Genomic DNA, 13,353 nt, shown 5'->3' with positions numbered 1-13,353 from the left:
AAGGATCCCAGCGGTGTGTTCATGTATATCTATATTTCTAGTCCAGATTAATGTTTCCACACATTTTTATTCCATACTTTATGTAGCCATATGTAATTTATGAAAACAAAGATTAAAGCTTTTTTTTTGCAGTTTGAACTATGCACTTCAGGCTGGTCTTGAACTCGCAACAATCTTCCTGCCTCAGTCTCCAGAGTGCTGTGATCACAGGCATGTGCCACCACGCCCAGTTTTTGGATTAATATTTTTTTAAAGTAATACACTCAAAAAAGTTTGTATGATTAAAAATGAAAACAACAGTGATTCCAGCTACTGGGGTAGGAGGATCCCATATTTGAGTCCAGTCTCCACAGCTTAGAATGTCTCAAAATTTTAAAATGACATGGTGTACATACATGTTACATTAGGATTTTTCCCTCCTTTTCTGTCCCTACATATAACCGCCTGCAAACGCCCTACGAGTCTCTAACCGGATCAGTCAGTGACTGGGTGAAACTCTCTTCTCCGCGTTGCCAGGCACAGCTGTATTTAGCAGTCACCATCTGAACCTGAGCAGATTACAAATCTGTGCTTGCCACCAGGGTGAGAGCTCTGGAGGTAGCAAGAACGGTGTCTCTGCGGAGCCAGCGCCCGAGTCCCAGTCAGCCTCCAACCTATCTTCCACGCTGAGGTAAACGCCCCTCCTTAGGTTGTAGGTGTTCTTCCTTAAAAGAACGGTTCCCTTCCCGCCCAGGAAATTTGAGCGGCTCGCATCTTCAAGGGTTGGCTCTGAGAAAAGCGATGCAATATCAGCCGGTCCCGAAACACAAGAAAAGAAATTCTGTAAATCAGGCCAGAAAACGCCACCAGAAACCAGACTCCCAGGAAAACCAATAGAGTGGGAACCAACGGAGTGGGACGTGCCAGGGAAGTTGACGACACCGGAAGTCATGTGGCGCAGGTCGGCCCGAATCCATCATCTCGGTAGTCGATTTTCAACCTCATACTGCTCTGGCGGGCTCCTCTGAGATCCGCTGTTCGGTGCTCAACTCGCCCGTGCTGCTGCCGTCGCCGAAGGAGGGGCAAAGCTCAAGATGGCGGACAAAACGCCAGGCGGATCTCAGAAGGCCAGTTCGAAGGTAATTTCTCAGAGCTCTTCGTAAGTCAGTGGGTCCGTCCCTGTCGTCTGAGGCCTCCAGACGCAGCTGGCCTACTAGAGGTGGTTGGGATGGGGATCCGAGGCCTGGTCGCAACAGCAGGCCTGGGCCCCGCCGCACCGTGGTGCGCAGGTTGGGAGGCCTGGTGTCTCGCCGAGCCCCAGCCTGGATTCGTCTCGAGACTGGCGTGCCCACGGGGTGGTGGCGCGAGTGGCGTGGCCGTCTCTTGGCACTGGGGTGAGAGCAGAACTTCACCTTGAGGCGGGAATCCGCGAAAACGAGGCCTTGAACCACTGCGTGCTGAGCCCCGAGGCCGCCAGGTAGCGCCCGGAGAGGCGGGAATCTTCACCGTGCTTCAGTGGCTGTAGATTTTTGCTCGCTTCTTCAGTTTTTTTCACAAGCTTTTGGCCTCCCGCAGTTTCCTTCCCGCCCTCCAAGGACCCAGTAACCCCGAGGGCCGCGAGTGTGCGGTGGAAGACGGGATGGACAGTGAGGGGACGCGTAGGGGCGGGAGCCGCTCGGCCCGCGCTGCTGCGTCGCCAAGGTTAATGTTTCCTCTGCACGTGGCGTTGCCTTGCTCTAGCGAGTGCAGAACGAGGACTTCTTAAAAAAGTTGTTTTTCGGACAGGGTCTTGCCATATATATAGTTCAGGCTGGCCTTGAGCTCACTTTATAGCCCAGGCTGGAAGTTTAGCCTTAATAAAATTGTGGTTGGTGCCATCTTGGGTGGGTCATGGCCCACTTAATTTTTTTGTTTGATTTCCCACCTGGAACTCAGTATTGCCATGAAGTAGTTATGCTTCTTGATGCTGATACACGAAGATGTGTAACTTTTCAAGGTTCTAGGGACATAGAAGGTGTGTGGTTACAAGTCACTTATGAAGAAATGAAGCTTAAGTGAAAGGGGAGAACCTTACATTTGCCACCTGTTCTGAGAAACGCAATAGCCCATATTGTTTTTGTTTTGTTTCTAATAAAGCTGAGTTACGCTATTTGGTGAATGATGTATATCAGATACTTAGTTTGCAATTAGTAATAGCCTCTTTATCAGCCCTCTGTTGAGTTAAACTCTGGTAAGGGGCTTTATATCAAATCCTTAGTCCCTAGGAGTTTTTTTCCTCCCCAGTGCATTTCTCCCCTTCTGCTTCGGCATGGGAGGTAATAGGTGCGTATCTCACCCTGCCTCTACACGTATGTGACAAAAGCAGTTCCATATAGCGTTAGGAAATAATGTATTACTTATGCTAACTACATCTATAATAATTAACGATTTTTTTTCTAATGTGTTAATATTCTCTTATGTGAGGCTTTATAATGTTCAGACTTCTTTGTAAAACAGTGTTTCTCTTAGTTGTGTTTGGATGTCCCCCATAAAGAAATTACTAGAATTTCTGTTAGTAAATCTTCCAGTTTATATCTCTTTCCATTATCACCTGTTGATATGTTTAATATTGTGTCTTTTTTGCCATATAGGTGTGTCTTTTTTAGAGACAGGGTCTCACTGTGCATCTCAGGCTGGCCTTGAGCTCACTTTGTGGCCCAGGCTATTTCGAACTTCTTCCCTCATCCTTTTGAGTGCTGGGATTACAGGCATGCACCACCACACCTGGCAACAGAATATATTTGGATTCAAAAGTATTGTATCTTTAGTTTTCAGTTAATATGGAAATTAATGTAGTGGGAAGGTTATGGATTTTGATGATGATTTCTTGATTAATTTAATATGGAAACTAATGTAGTGGAAAGGTTGTAGATTTTGGTAATGAAGAGATTTGACTTTTGTCTTTTTAAATAATTATATCTTGAGTTTGTAATTAACATTAAGGCAAATTGCTTAAACTTTTGATCCTCACTTTTCTTGTACTATAGATATATTCTCTCTTTTTATGATGTTGATAGAAGATGATGTTAATGCTTATAACATGCATAATCTTCCTCTTGTTCTCAAAGGAAATAAAAATGTTTGATTTTTGAAATGTCAAAAATCCTTTATTAAAAGATTAACTTTTAATCCTGAAATTTGGAATCTTAAGTCATCAGCTGTCATAGTGACTGCCTAAATTGCCGTTTTTTATTTCTAACACAAGTCAGAGTATATTAGAGAAAATATCAGATCGTTTTGGCCAGTGCTACAATATTTAGAATTTGTAGGTTTGTTTTATGTTTTGATTTCCGTTTAGAAAGAGCAGCTAAATGGCTTATATTACCCAATACAGATAGTATGCACACATACTTCTCTATGTTCTTTCATCTTTGGTAGTTAAATTTTCATTGATACAGTTTGGAATGCTTATTAATCATATTTCTAGATATTGAGGAAAGTGCTGATTTAAAAGTATTCACTATACAATATTTTTACTGTTAAGAATGGCAAAGTTGTTAATGTCTAATTATCAAATAATTAAATTAGGTAACCTATACAGATCCTTCCAGCTTTAAAATTGCATTTTATTTATAATCAAATGACTTACCTATGTGTATAATTGTCACAAAGATGCCCTGATTCCAGTTTATTTTCTGCGTAATTTTATGCTACTTTTCATTCTAAGCTTGGCAATACATTCAGTAAATATTATAGAAGTAAACATTTCTTATGCATTTATTACTGTTTACCCTTAGACTAAAATATTGCCTCTCTAGGAGAGGGATTTTGGTGCCATATTATAGCTTTGATTTTTGGAGGATGTGAGAGTTTGAGCCTACGATTAACTTATAAAACTGTTAAACATAATTCTTTAGAATTTAGTTTATAAAAACTAACTTGTTATTTTGACTTCAGGAGTTGTTTGCCTGCTCATCTAAATGAAAGCATTAAGAGAATCTGGTGTTTTCTTTGCTTTCTCTTGTGTGGATATACTGCTACTAGAATGCAATTGTGTGCCCTGCTATTTCACTTTGTGACAGTGCCTATTTCTTGCCATACCATCAAAAATTGAGTTAGGTAAATGGATAAAACAGGAAATAATACTAGGTTCCTTGGACAGCCAGTGTGAATTGAACACTGGGCAGGAAGAGGCTTCCAGAGCATAGAGGAATATGATTGGCTTATTTTAAGTGTGAGCAGAGTTTTGAAAGATATAGATGAGAGCATAAAAAAGCTGAGTGAGGTAAAAAAAATTTGTTGATAAATGGTTGGCTTGGCTAGTGCAGAGGGCACTTGCATGGGTGAGTAAAAGAAGCAAAGACTGGAAAGTTGGGGTGCTAGGAAATAAAATTTGAGAGCCAGAGAAATTCAAGGCAGAAAAGTCCTTTAACAAAGTGCTAGTCCAGCGGAATAGTATAGACTAAATTGATGGCTAGAACCACAAGTTAGGAGATTATTGCTGGCATATGCTAAAGATTGCTTTAAAAATGTCACTTCATCCTCAGGATTTCCCCTAGCAACTTTCCTCCCCTGCCCAGTTATGATTTGCCTATCCTCTGTATTCTTGTGGAATTACATTGTTTTACCTTTTTGTGTGTGTTTCTGTGTCTTTTAGAGACAGGGTCTCTCTGTGCAGTTCAGGCTGGCCTTGAGCTCACTTTATAGTCTAGGGTGGCCTTGAACTCCCAAGGATCTGTTGCTGGGATTAGAGTTATGCATGACCACATCCAACTTTTTTTTTTTTTTTTTTTTTTTTAAAGCTCCTAAGGACAGGAGCCACATCTTATTTTACGTTATATTTCTAAACAAGGCATAACACTGGACTAATAAGAGGTGCCCAATAAGTGCTTAAATAAAAAAGATCTGAACCACAGTGGTATCTTTAGAAAGGGTATCCATAAAAGAGCTTATGTGAGAGATAAAATGAATTTGATTAACTCATTATTGGGGATAAGGAGGAAGTCCAGGGTGACCCTGTTATAATGCTGCTGCTGACTAACATGCATTGAGCAATTACTAACTTACCTAGTTTCACCTGCATTTTCCTGTCAGAACAACCCCAGCAGAGATGCTGTTCATCTTTACATATGAAAAAAACTAGGCCCCACAGTTACAGAACTGGTAAATATTACAACCAGGCAGTCGGATTCCAGAGCTTGCATTCTTAATTTTGATATATTTCTACATGATAAGTGATTGAGAGTTAACTATGCATTGTCAGGAATAAGAATGGTAAGAGAGACTAGTTTGGGAGGAATTTTAGATAAGGAGCTTACAGACCTTCAAGTGAAGATGTTCAGGAGACTGAGAATGGGTTGAAACTCAAAAGATGACCAAATTGAAGGTCAAGAATTTGAAGTGATTTTAGTAATGAAAGTGTTAACCTGCTTCCTATGGAAGAAATTCTTGTGGCAATGAAAATTAATGCTATTAGAGGGTGAAAAGAAAAAGACTATTTAGGAGACCGAGAATGACTAGGCAGAGTAGTGCTGGTAGAAGAATATGGCTGTAGATAGCTTGCTGACTTGAAAACTCAGGTGTGGGATTTTTATTTGAAGTTAAATAAGAGTAGTAAGAAAAAAAAATACTAGTTTTTGTTCTCACCTAGGAAGATAAAGGGCTATAAGATCTAGTGTACTTTTCTTTACCTTTATCCTCTTAGAAGTCATCAGAAGTATACTTTATTCTTTGGGTTTTTCTTACTTTCTCTACACCTGTACCGTGTGCTTTCTTTGCCCTGAGATAACTTTCTCTTGTATCTGTTGCTTTTTTTACCTCAGACTTTTCTTATTCTGCCTTTCTTCCCCCCCCCTTTTCATTTGGTTGAGGAATTGTGATGTGAACTTTAGATCTTTAAGCATCATTAGTTTATGCTTTTTAGTTAAGAAAAACAGGGGCCAGGGATATAGCTCAGTGGAATAAGCGCTTCCCTGGCAAGCACAAGGGCCTGAGTTCAATCCCCTGTTCCGCCACACAAAAGAAAGAAAGAAAGAAAGAAAAACAATCCAAGATAAATAATACAATTCATTTCCAGGTTGCAGAGAAAGGAAGGTTCAGTACCTGTGGTTTTAGATTTATTGCTTACCTCGACTACTTTTGAAGTCAGTCATTCTTTAAAAACTTACTAGGTTCTGTTTGTATCTTTCTGTTAACCTTAAGTCTAAAGTTTCATTGTGAATGTTGGGTAGCGGTATCTGCGTATCAGCAGTTAATGTCTGGTCTCAGTCTTCCCATAAAAATTGTGTTTTCTTCACAGTCATTGTATTTATTAAATTGGTATCTAGGTGTTATACTATTTTTTTTTTCTTTTTTCTGTTATGATTAGGATTTTTGTTAAAGCTGCTGTTTTGGGAAACAGTTGATTTTGTTTTTTTAAAGTTCAGCCTCTTGATTGAATTTTTCATTTGAAAAAGTAGACATTTATTATCTTTGATTTTCTAATTTCTAGATGTCTGCAAGTTTGTGCATCTCAAGCTGTGTGTCAAAGTGTGTTTCACAGAGTTCAGTTGAAATGTAAAAACATTTTTTCTGGCCCACGGATATGGCTCAGTGGCATAACACCTGTCTGGCAAGTGTGAGGTCCTGAATTTGATTCCTGGTGAAAAAATAAAATAAAATAAAAATTCTGCAGTGCTTTTAATAAAAAAAAGGACAAATGATTGGGAAGAGATCAGAAAAACAAAGGCTGTGTAAGGTAGCACAAGCCTGTAATCGCAACACTCAGGAGACTGAGGCAGGAGAATTGCCCTGAGTTTGAGGTTGGCTGTGTAGTAAGTTTGAGACCAGACTGGACTCCGTCATGAGGCCTTGTCTCAAAAGCAAAACAGAAACAAAAAAGCAAGACAAAACATAGAAAAGAGATGGCTGGGAGAAGAGAATGAATAGGGGCCACAGTAAAACAGGAAAAAAAGAATGGGCTAGCTTATGTCAAGGGCTCAGTACAGTGCAGTTTATTTAGAGGAGTTTGTGTGATAATCTGATGAGCTATTCTTAGCATTGTGTTGGAAAAAATAAAGCAATACTGTATGGACTCATGGATCTGCCTGTATTTGTTTTTGCTAAAACATACAAATCTTTGATTTTTTTTTCTAAAACATCAATGTCTCATGTGTTTTATTTGAAATCTAAGCCTGGGAGGTAGGACTCTTAAGAGACATTTGTGATCTCAAGATTTTTTAAAGAAATTTATTTATTTGATACTAGGTCTCGCTATACAGAGACCCATAGTGATTCTCCTATCTCAGCCTTCCCAGCATTGGGATTACAAGTGTGTGCCCCCACACCTGGTTTCGGTGGCCAGCAGGGCGCATCTGGGGTTCTGGGGCTGCCACAGCATGCAGTACTGGGGATTGAACCCAGGTCCTTGTGCTTGCCAGGCAGGTGCTAAAAGGCCACCGAGCTATTTCCTTAGCCCCGGATGTCAAGATTTTTTATTTCATTTTTAACAGTTAAATTACAACAGTACTTTCAAGAAACAACAACAAAAAAAAGTGACAAATTTTAGGTATCTGTAAAATTTCCAGAAAGATACAGTACATTATTTAGTTAATAATCACGTAGCTTGGCTCTTTGTCCCTAGCTGTATAGGAAAGATCCAGATTATTTTGTACCCATGTGTAATCTGTAAGATAAAATTCTAATAGTTGACATTGGTGGGAAGTGCCATTATTAGATTAGCTTTTTCCCTGACTGAACTCTTCTAACTCAGCTAGTAGTATTCTGAGTTAGAAGCAGCTCTCCTCAGGGTTGGTCAGATAGCTAAGCGGACTAAAGCGGCCCAGGTTCAATCCCCAGAGTGCTGTGTTCCCCCTACCCCTAGCGCACTGAGACAGTGATTGAGACTGGGCGTGGTGGAGCACACCTGTAATCCCAGTGCTTGGGAGACTGAAAACAAGAGAATCATTATGTCTGGATCTACATAGTGAGACCCTGTAGACACGTTTTAAATACGTTAAAAAGAAAGAAAGAAAACAGCTCTCTTACAAGTTTCAAATAGGATTTTATTTGGGGATTTACTAGGGTTTACTTGGGGATTTTATGATAGTTCTTTTCTTGTGGTAAATATGCAGTATAACTTGTCCATTTTACTAGGTATGATAAATGTGTGGTTTTTTTTGCTGTTAAGAGTCCACATTTTTCCTCCTGTGAGTGGGATTGATCCCAGAAACTAGGGCATGCTAGTGCAAGTGCTCTACTCGTGTGAGCTGCATCCTCAGCCCTAGGATCCACTTTTTGTGGCTTTGGGTAATTGAAGAAAGGAGTGGATGTTTCTTTTGCTTTGTACCCAAGAAGTTGCTGCTCTGGCAGTGTTGTGGCAATAAATAGCCTATGACTTGGAAAGAGCTTTTGTATATAAATTCTGTTGTTAAAAATAGTGATTGTTTCCCAGTCTATACTGTAAAAAGGTAACTTATGTCTCACATATATTTCATTAGCATTTATATTGTTTTTGGAAATGTGCATTGATCAGCAGATATACTTTGGATCACAGCCTTTTTGTAAGTCGGAAATTGCACTTGTTTTATTAGTTGAGAAGAAATTCCTAAAAGTTGGGAGATTAAAAATTCATTTAATATGGAAAACATAGACATTTTCTAATCCTTTAAATGTTGACTTTTATTATTTTTAATGCTTACAGACCAGATCATCAGATGTTCATTCATCTGGATCTTCAGATGCACATGTAAGTATGGAAGACAACCTTTGCTTTTAATAAAAATTTAATTTTCCTTCTGCATAACCCTATGCTTATCCTTATGTATAATACATAAATTTAATGTCGTGTATATAACAATCCTTTTTTGTGCTGCATGTGTATGTTAACCGCTCATATCACATTAGAAGCCTAATATCCATGTTTCTTCTTCATTGTGCTGAAAAAATCTGCACATATATGGATGTGCGTACTTAAATGTTGACCATAGAGTTGTGTTTTACAAGTTCTTTTCACTGAATATAACACTTAATGAAATCCTTGCAAGTCATTTGCATAGCTCTAATCCATTGTTCTAATGGCATAGTGTTTCACAGTGAAGTACAATTATTTATTAAGCTGTGTTTCTGTTAGACTGTATACTTTTTGCTTAGAGCTTTTAGTTATTATGTTTTTGTTTTGTGTTTTTGAGAAAGGCTCTTACTATGTAGTTTAAGCTGACTTTGAACTTAGTATGTAGCCCAGGCTGGCCTTGAATTCCTGGTGATCATCCAACCTCAGTCTCCCAAGTGTTGGGATTATAGACGAGCTCTGGAATGTTACCACACTTGATTGCTTTTAGGTATTTTTAATATTCAGTAAATAATAATGAGTTTTTGTCTTTCTTACTGTGAAAACATTTGCACTAATTGTAAAATAATCAATGGGTAATCATTGGCATGTTAGGATGAATTAAGGAAGTGACACCCAAATGTGTTGGTAGTGATTGTATTCCCCATCAGGTACTGTTTAACAGAAAAGTTTGTTTCACTGAAGAATATTTTTGGTGAAGCAGTAAAATTTATAGTCTTGTATCTTTTTAATACTCTCTGAACAAGAAGTGTATGGAAGATACTTAGCGCTTATGGAAGTGTTTGTTTAAACAAAACTAGGTGGTTTTTGTCATGGAATACCATTTTTATGTAAGGAACAACCAACACACAAACTATGATTAATCAGACTTGGATATTTTACACTTTTTTGAAAATGAAGGGAAGAACCTGCTACTTGAAGGAAGAAATAATACTAGTATCACCTTGGAGCAGTCAAGTTAAGTTAAAATTACTGCAGACTTTGCCTAGTCTTGAGGACTTTGGTAATGGAATCAGTGGGGATATTAAGGAATATAGTTTTTTCAGGGCAACAGTGAAATTTGTCAGTATTTGAATATTTAGATTATTCCTAGTTTTCAGTAACATGTATGATTTTTTAAAAGTTTTTTTTTTTTTTTTTGCTGTTGTTGTTTTAAACTTTGCTGAAGATGGATGTATCTGGACCATCAGACAGTGATATGCCAAGTCGGACACGACCTAAGAGCCCAAGAAAGCATAATTATAGGAATGAAAGTGCCCGTGAAAATCTTTGTGATTCTCCTCATCAGAATCTTTCAAGAGTGAGTATTGGTAAAAATAAGAAAGGAAAGCTAATGATCTGTCGTTAATTTTACTTAAAAAGTAAGAAGCTATTTCTAGGTGTACTTATTCAATTTTTGGCAAAGAAATATTATATATGTAAAATACTTAGGTTAAGATTCACAATTCCTTTGTTACTTACTGAAACAAATACTCAGTATCAATCACTGGAAATAACACAGATGATTAAAGCAGTTGTGACTTTGAGCCGGCAGTTGAACTCATGCTGGGAGGCAGACAGCAGCAGTGCTGCTCATTGTGTTAAGTGCAATGCCTTGATCAGTCTGGAGCACAGAGAAGGAGCTTCTTCACTTCTGGATCTGCAAAGCAATCTTGGGCTTTAATTTTTTTACCTATTCTAAATGATTTTTCTTAAGTTTTGGAACATACAGCAAAAATAGTTATTACCAGTGAGTAATAACCATTAATAACACATCTTTTACTCTTGTTTAATATTTCTAAGCATCAAGTTTTATATTTTTGAGATGTATTTTATAGAAACACATCTTTAAATATCCTGTTTTCATTTCTAATATTTTTCATTTCTGCAAAAACTATATGCAAACTTTGTAATAGATAACTGTGTTATTCCTTTCAGTAAGTACTCCATAAGCCATAAAGTTATGCTTTTTATTGAATTTTGTGTATGTTTGCCTTTCATTTAAACTTTTGAAGTTGACTCCAAAGACATTGAATGGTCGTAAAACATCTTCCGGCTCAGAGAAGTTTTATTTCGAATCTGTTTCTGAAACAAATTATTGGACTTTGGGTTATAAATTGTTTTAGTTTTCTCAAAGGAATTTTAATGTAACTTTAAAATAGTTCGCATGAATGATACTCTTCCATTCTGCATTTCCCAAGGCCAAATCTATTCAGTAACCAGTGAATTGATAAAAGTTTAATTTTGTAGCTTGTTAATTTCTCATTTTAGAAGCAGCAAAACTGTTGTTTTAATATTTTAGGCTGTACTTAATAAACTAATCTACCTTTTAAGGTGATGAAATGAGTAATGGGGTATTTAGTCCATATTTCAGATGGAAGCTGCTTTTAAAGTTACACAAGTAAAGAATGTTTATGTGTTTTCTTGCATATCTTTAAATATTTTCTTATGTAGATTAGATATCCCATACTTAGAGTGCTTAGGACCAAAAGTGTTTTGAATTTCAGGTGTCTGATTAGAGAATATTACATAGCATAATGAGTTATCTTGGGAACAGGACCTAAGTCTAAGCATGGAATTCATGTATATTCAGTATAAGTTTCATACACATAAAGAGCAGTTTTACACTATTTTTTAGTGCACCTGCATTTTGACTGCAGCCTATCACAGAGGTCAAGTTTCTGGTTTTTTTTTTTTTTTTTTTGGTGGAACCGGGGCTTGAACTCAGGCCTTTGCACTTGTCAGGGAAGTGCTTATTCCATTGAGCCATCTTCCCGGCCCCTGAGGTCAGGTTTCTATGGAATTTTCCACTTGTTGTATCATGTTGATGCTTAGAAAGTTTCAGATTTTGGATTTTTGGATTAGGAATATTCATTGTATATTTCAAATTAACTGGTACAGTTTTATTGTATCTGAAATCTGAAATACTGTTGGTGACATATTCCCAAAAAAGAAAATAAAACTATGTTCATAAATACTTATTATTAAGAGTGAGGAAATTGTGAAAATTACAAAAGGATGTGATATGATTTATAGTACCTGAAATGGAGGTTGCAGATGGCAGATATACATGGAACATAGAAATATATACTTCCCTCTTTATATTTAAGGATTTTTCTTAGAAATTTTTTTTGTATGTGTTTTAGGACAGGGTCTACAGGGTCTCACTACGTAAATTGGACTTGTAGTGATCCACCTGTGTTCAGCTTCCCAAGAGCTGGGATTAAAGGCATGTGCCACCATGTCCAGTCTCAGTCGCTGCCTCAGTGTGCCCTGAGGGTGGGGCCAGCACCGCAGCCTGGGGATTGAATCCTGGCCGCTGTGTCTGCCTAAGCAGGTGCTTTAATCCATTGAATTCTTTGGCCAGCTCTTGTTGTTGTTGTGCAGGGTCTCACTACACAGCTTGGACTTTTAGTGATCCTTCTTTTTTTTCTGCCTTCCTAGTGCTGGGATTACAAGCATTCACCAGCATACCTGGTCTTAAGGATGTTTTCTGTTATTGCTACTTTTCCTGAGAAATGTCTGTATTTTCCTTCCTCAGTTGCTTTTTTTTCTTGGTCTAAGCTTTAGTGCCTGTTTTTGTTTTTAGCTTTTTAAAAGATTTTTTATGGTACTGACCTTGAAGTAGTAAATCAAAATACTCTTGAATGAATAGATACATACATCAGAGTTAAGCCCAAGGAAGATACCTGATGCTTAAGTAACCCAAGCTTTACTTTACAGTGAAATGTTTTGGTCTTGTATTTTTATTATTTTTTTTGAGACAGGGTTTCGCTGTGTAATTCAGGCTGGCCCTGAATTCGCATATAGCCCAGGTTGGACTTGAATTCATGACAATCCTGCCTCAGACTCCCAAGTGCTGGGATTATAGAAGTGCACTGCCCCGTCTGGCTGACAGTGACTTTTTTTAAAAAAAGTAAGCTATTCTGAAGACTTGAGTATCAGTTGAGGTATATTTAATTTATAGATACCATTAAGAATGTATAAATAAAGACGTGCTTTTTATTTCTTTGGATAGCCTCTTCTGGAAAACAAACTTAAAGCATTCAGTATTGGTAAAATGAGTACAGCCAAGAGAACTTTAAGTAAGAAGGAACAAGAAGAATTAAAGAAAAAGGTAATGTTTAAAATGTATCGGGTTGTCCTTGGAAATGAAATGTGTCTAAGGTACCAATAGAGCATTGTTTTCCTGAAGATTTTTGACTGGATGTTCTCAACTCCATTTCAAGTCAAATTTATCACATGTGCTATATTTATAAGAGTCCAGTTTTTATCCATGTGTCCTATAACCTGTTTTTTCTCTTTTAATGTAACAATTTTGCTGATTATCTGTGCTTTTTTTTTTTTAGTATAAGTAAGAAAGTATGGGTATGTATACATTGTACCCACTGCCCTGAGGTGACTGATCCTGTGCTATGTATATTTTTCTGCACATCTCATTTTTAATTTAACATATTTCAGAGATCACTTCAGATGGAGATAGCCTTTATTCTTTTTATAGCTTTATGCAATAGTTTAATCATCTAAAATCCTAGTGCAAGTATTTGATGTTTTGGTCTGTTACCATTACAAATTTTTTTTTTTTTTTT

The 13,353-nt window shown here is 37.6% G+C and overlaps 1 protein-coding gene across 4 annotated transcripts in view; it reads left to right on the top strand.

The window, feature by feature from the left end:
• The first annotated feature begins 422 nt into the window (after window positions 1-422).
• U2surp (U2 snRNP associated SURP domain containing) overlaps window positions 423-13,353 on the top strand; it is a 51,195-nt gene continuing 38,264 nt past the window's right edge. Inside the window, exons 1-4 of one of the 4 annotated variants that reach the window (XM_004629209.3) lie at window positions 423-1,118; window positions 8,639-8,683; window positions 9,954-10,085; window positions 12,783-12,881. In XM_004629209.3, coding sequence (XP_004629266.1) covers window positions 1,074-1,118; window positions 8,639-8,683; window positions 9,954-10,085; window positions 12,783-12,881 — 321 coding nt within the window. In that variant the 5' untranslated portion in view covers window positions 423-1,073. The remainder of the gene's footprint in view (window positions 1,119-8,638; window positions 8,684-9,953; window positions 10,086-12,782; window positions 12,882-13,353) is intronic. The other 3 variants (XM_004629210.3, XM_023712939.1, XM_023712940.1) reach the window with 3 other exon arrangements.

This window comes from Octodon degus, unplaced genomic scaffold (assembly GCF_000260255.1).
Source record: "Octodon degus isolate 3935 unplaced genomic scaffold, OctDeg1.0 scaffold00028, whole genome shotgun sequence".
Lineage (NCBI taxonomy): Eukaryota > Metazoa > Chordata > Mammalia > Rodentia > Octodontidae > Octodon > Octodon degus.
This window is presented reverse-complemented; position numbering and strand designations above follow the sequence as displayed.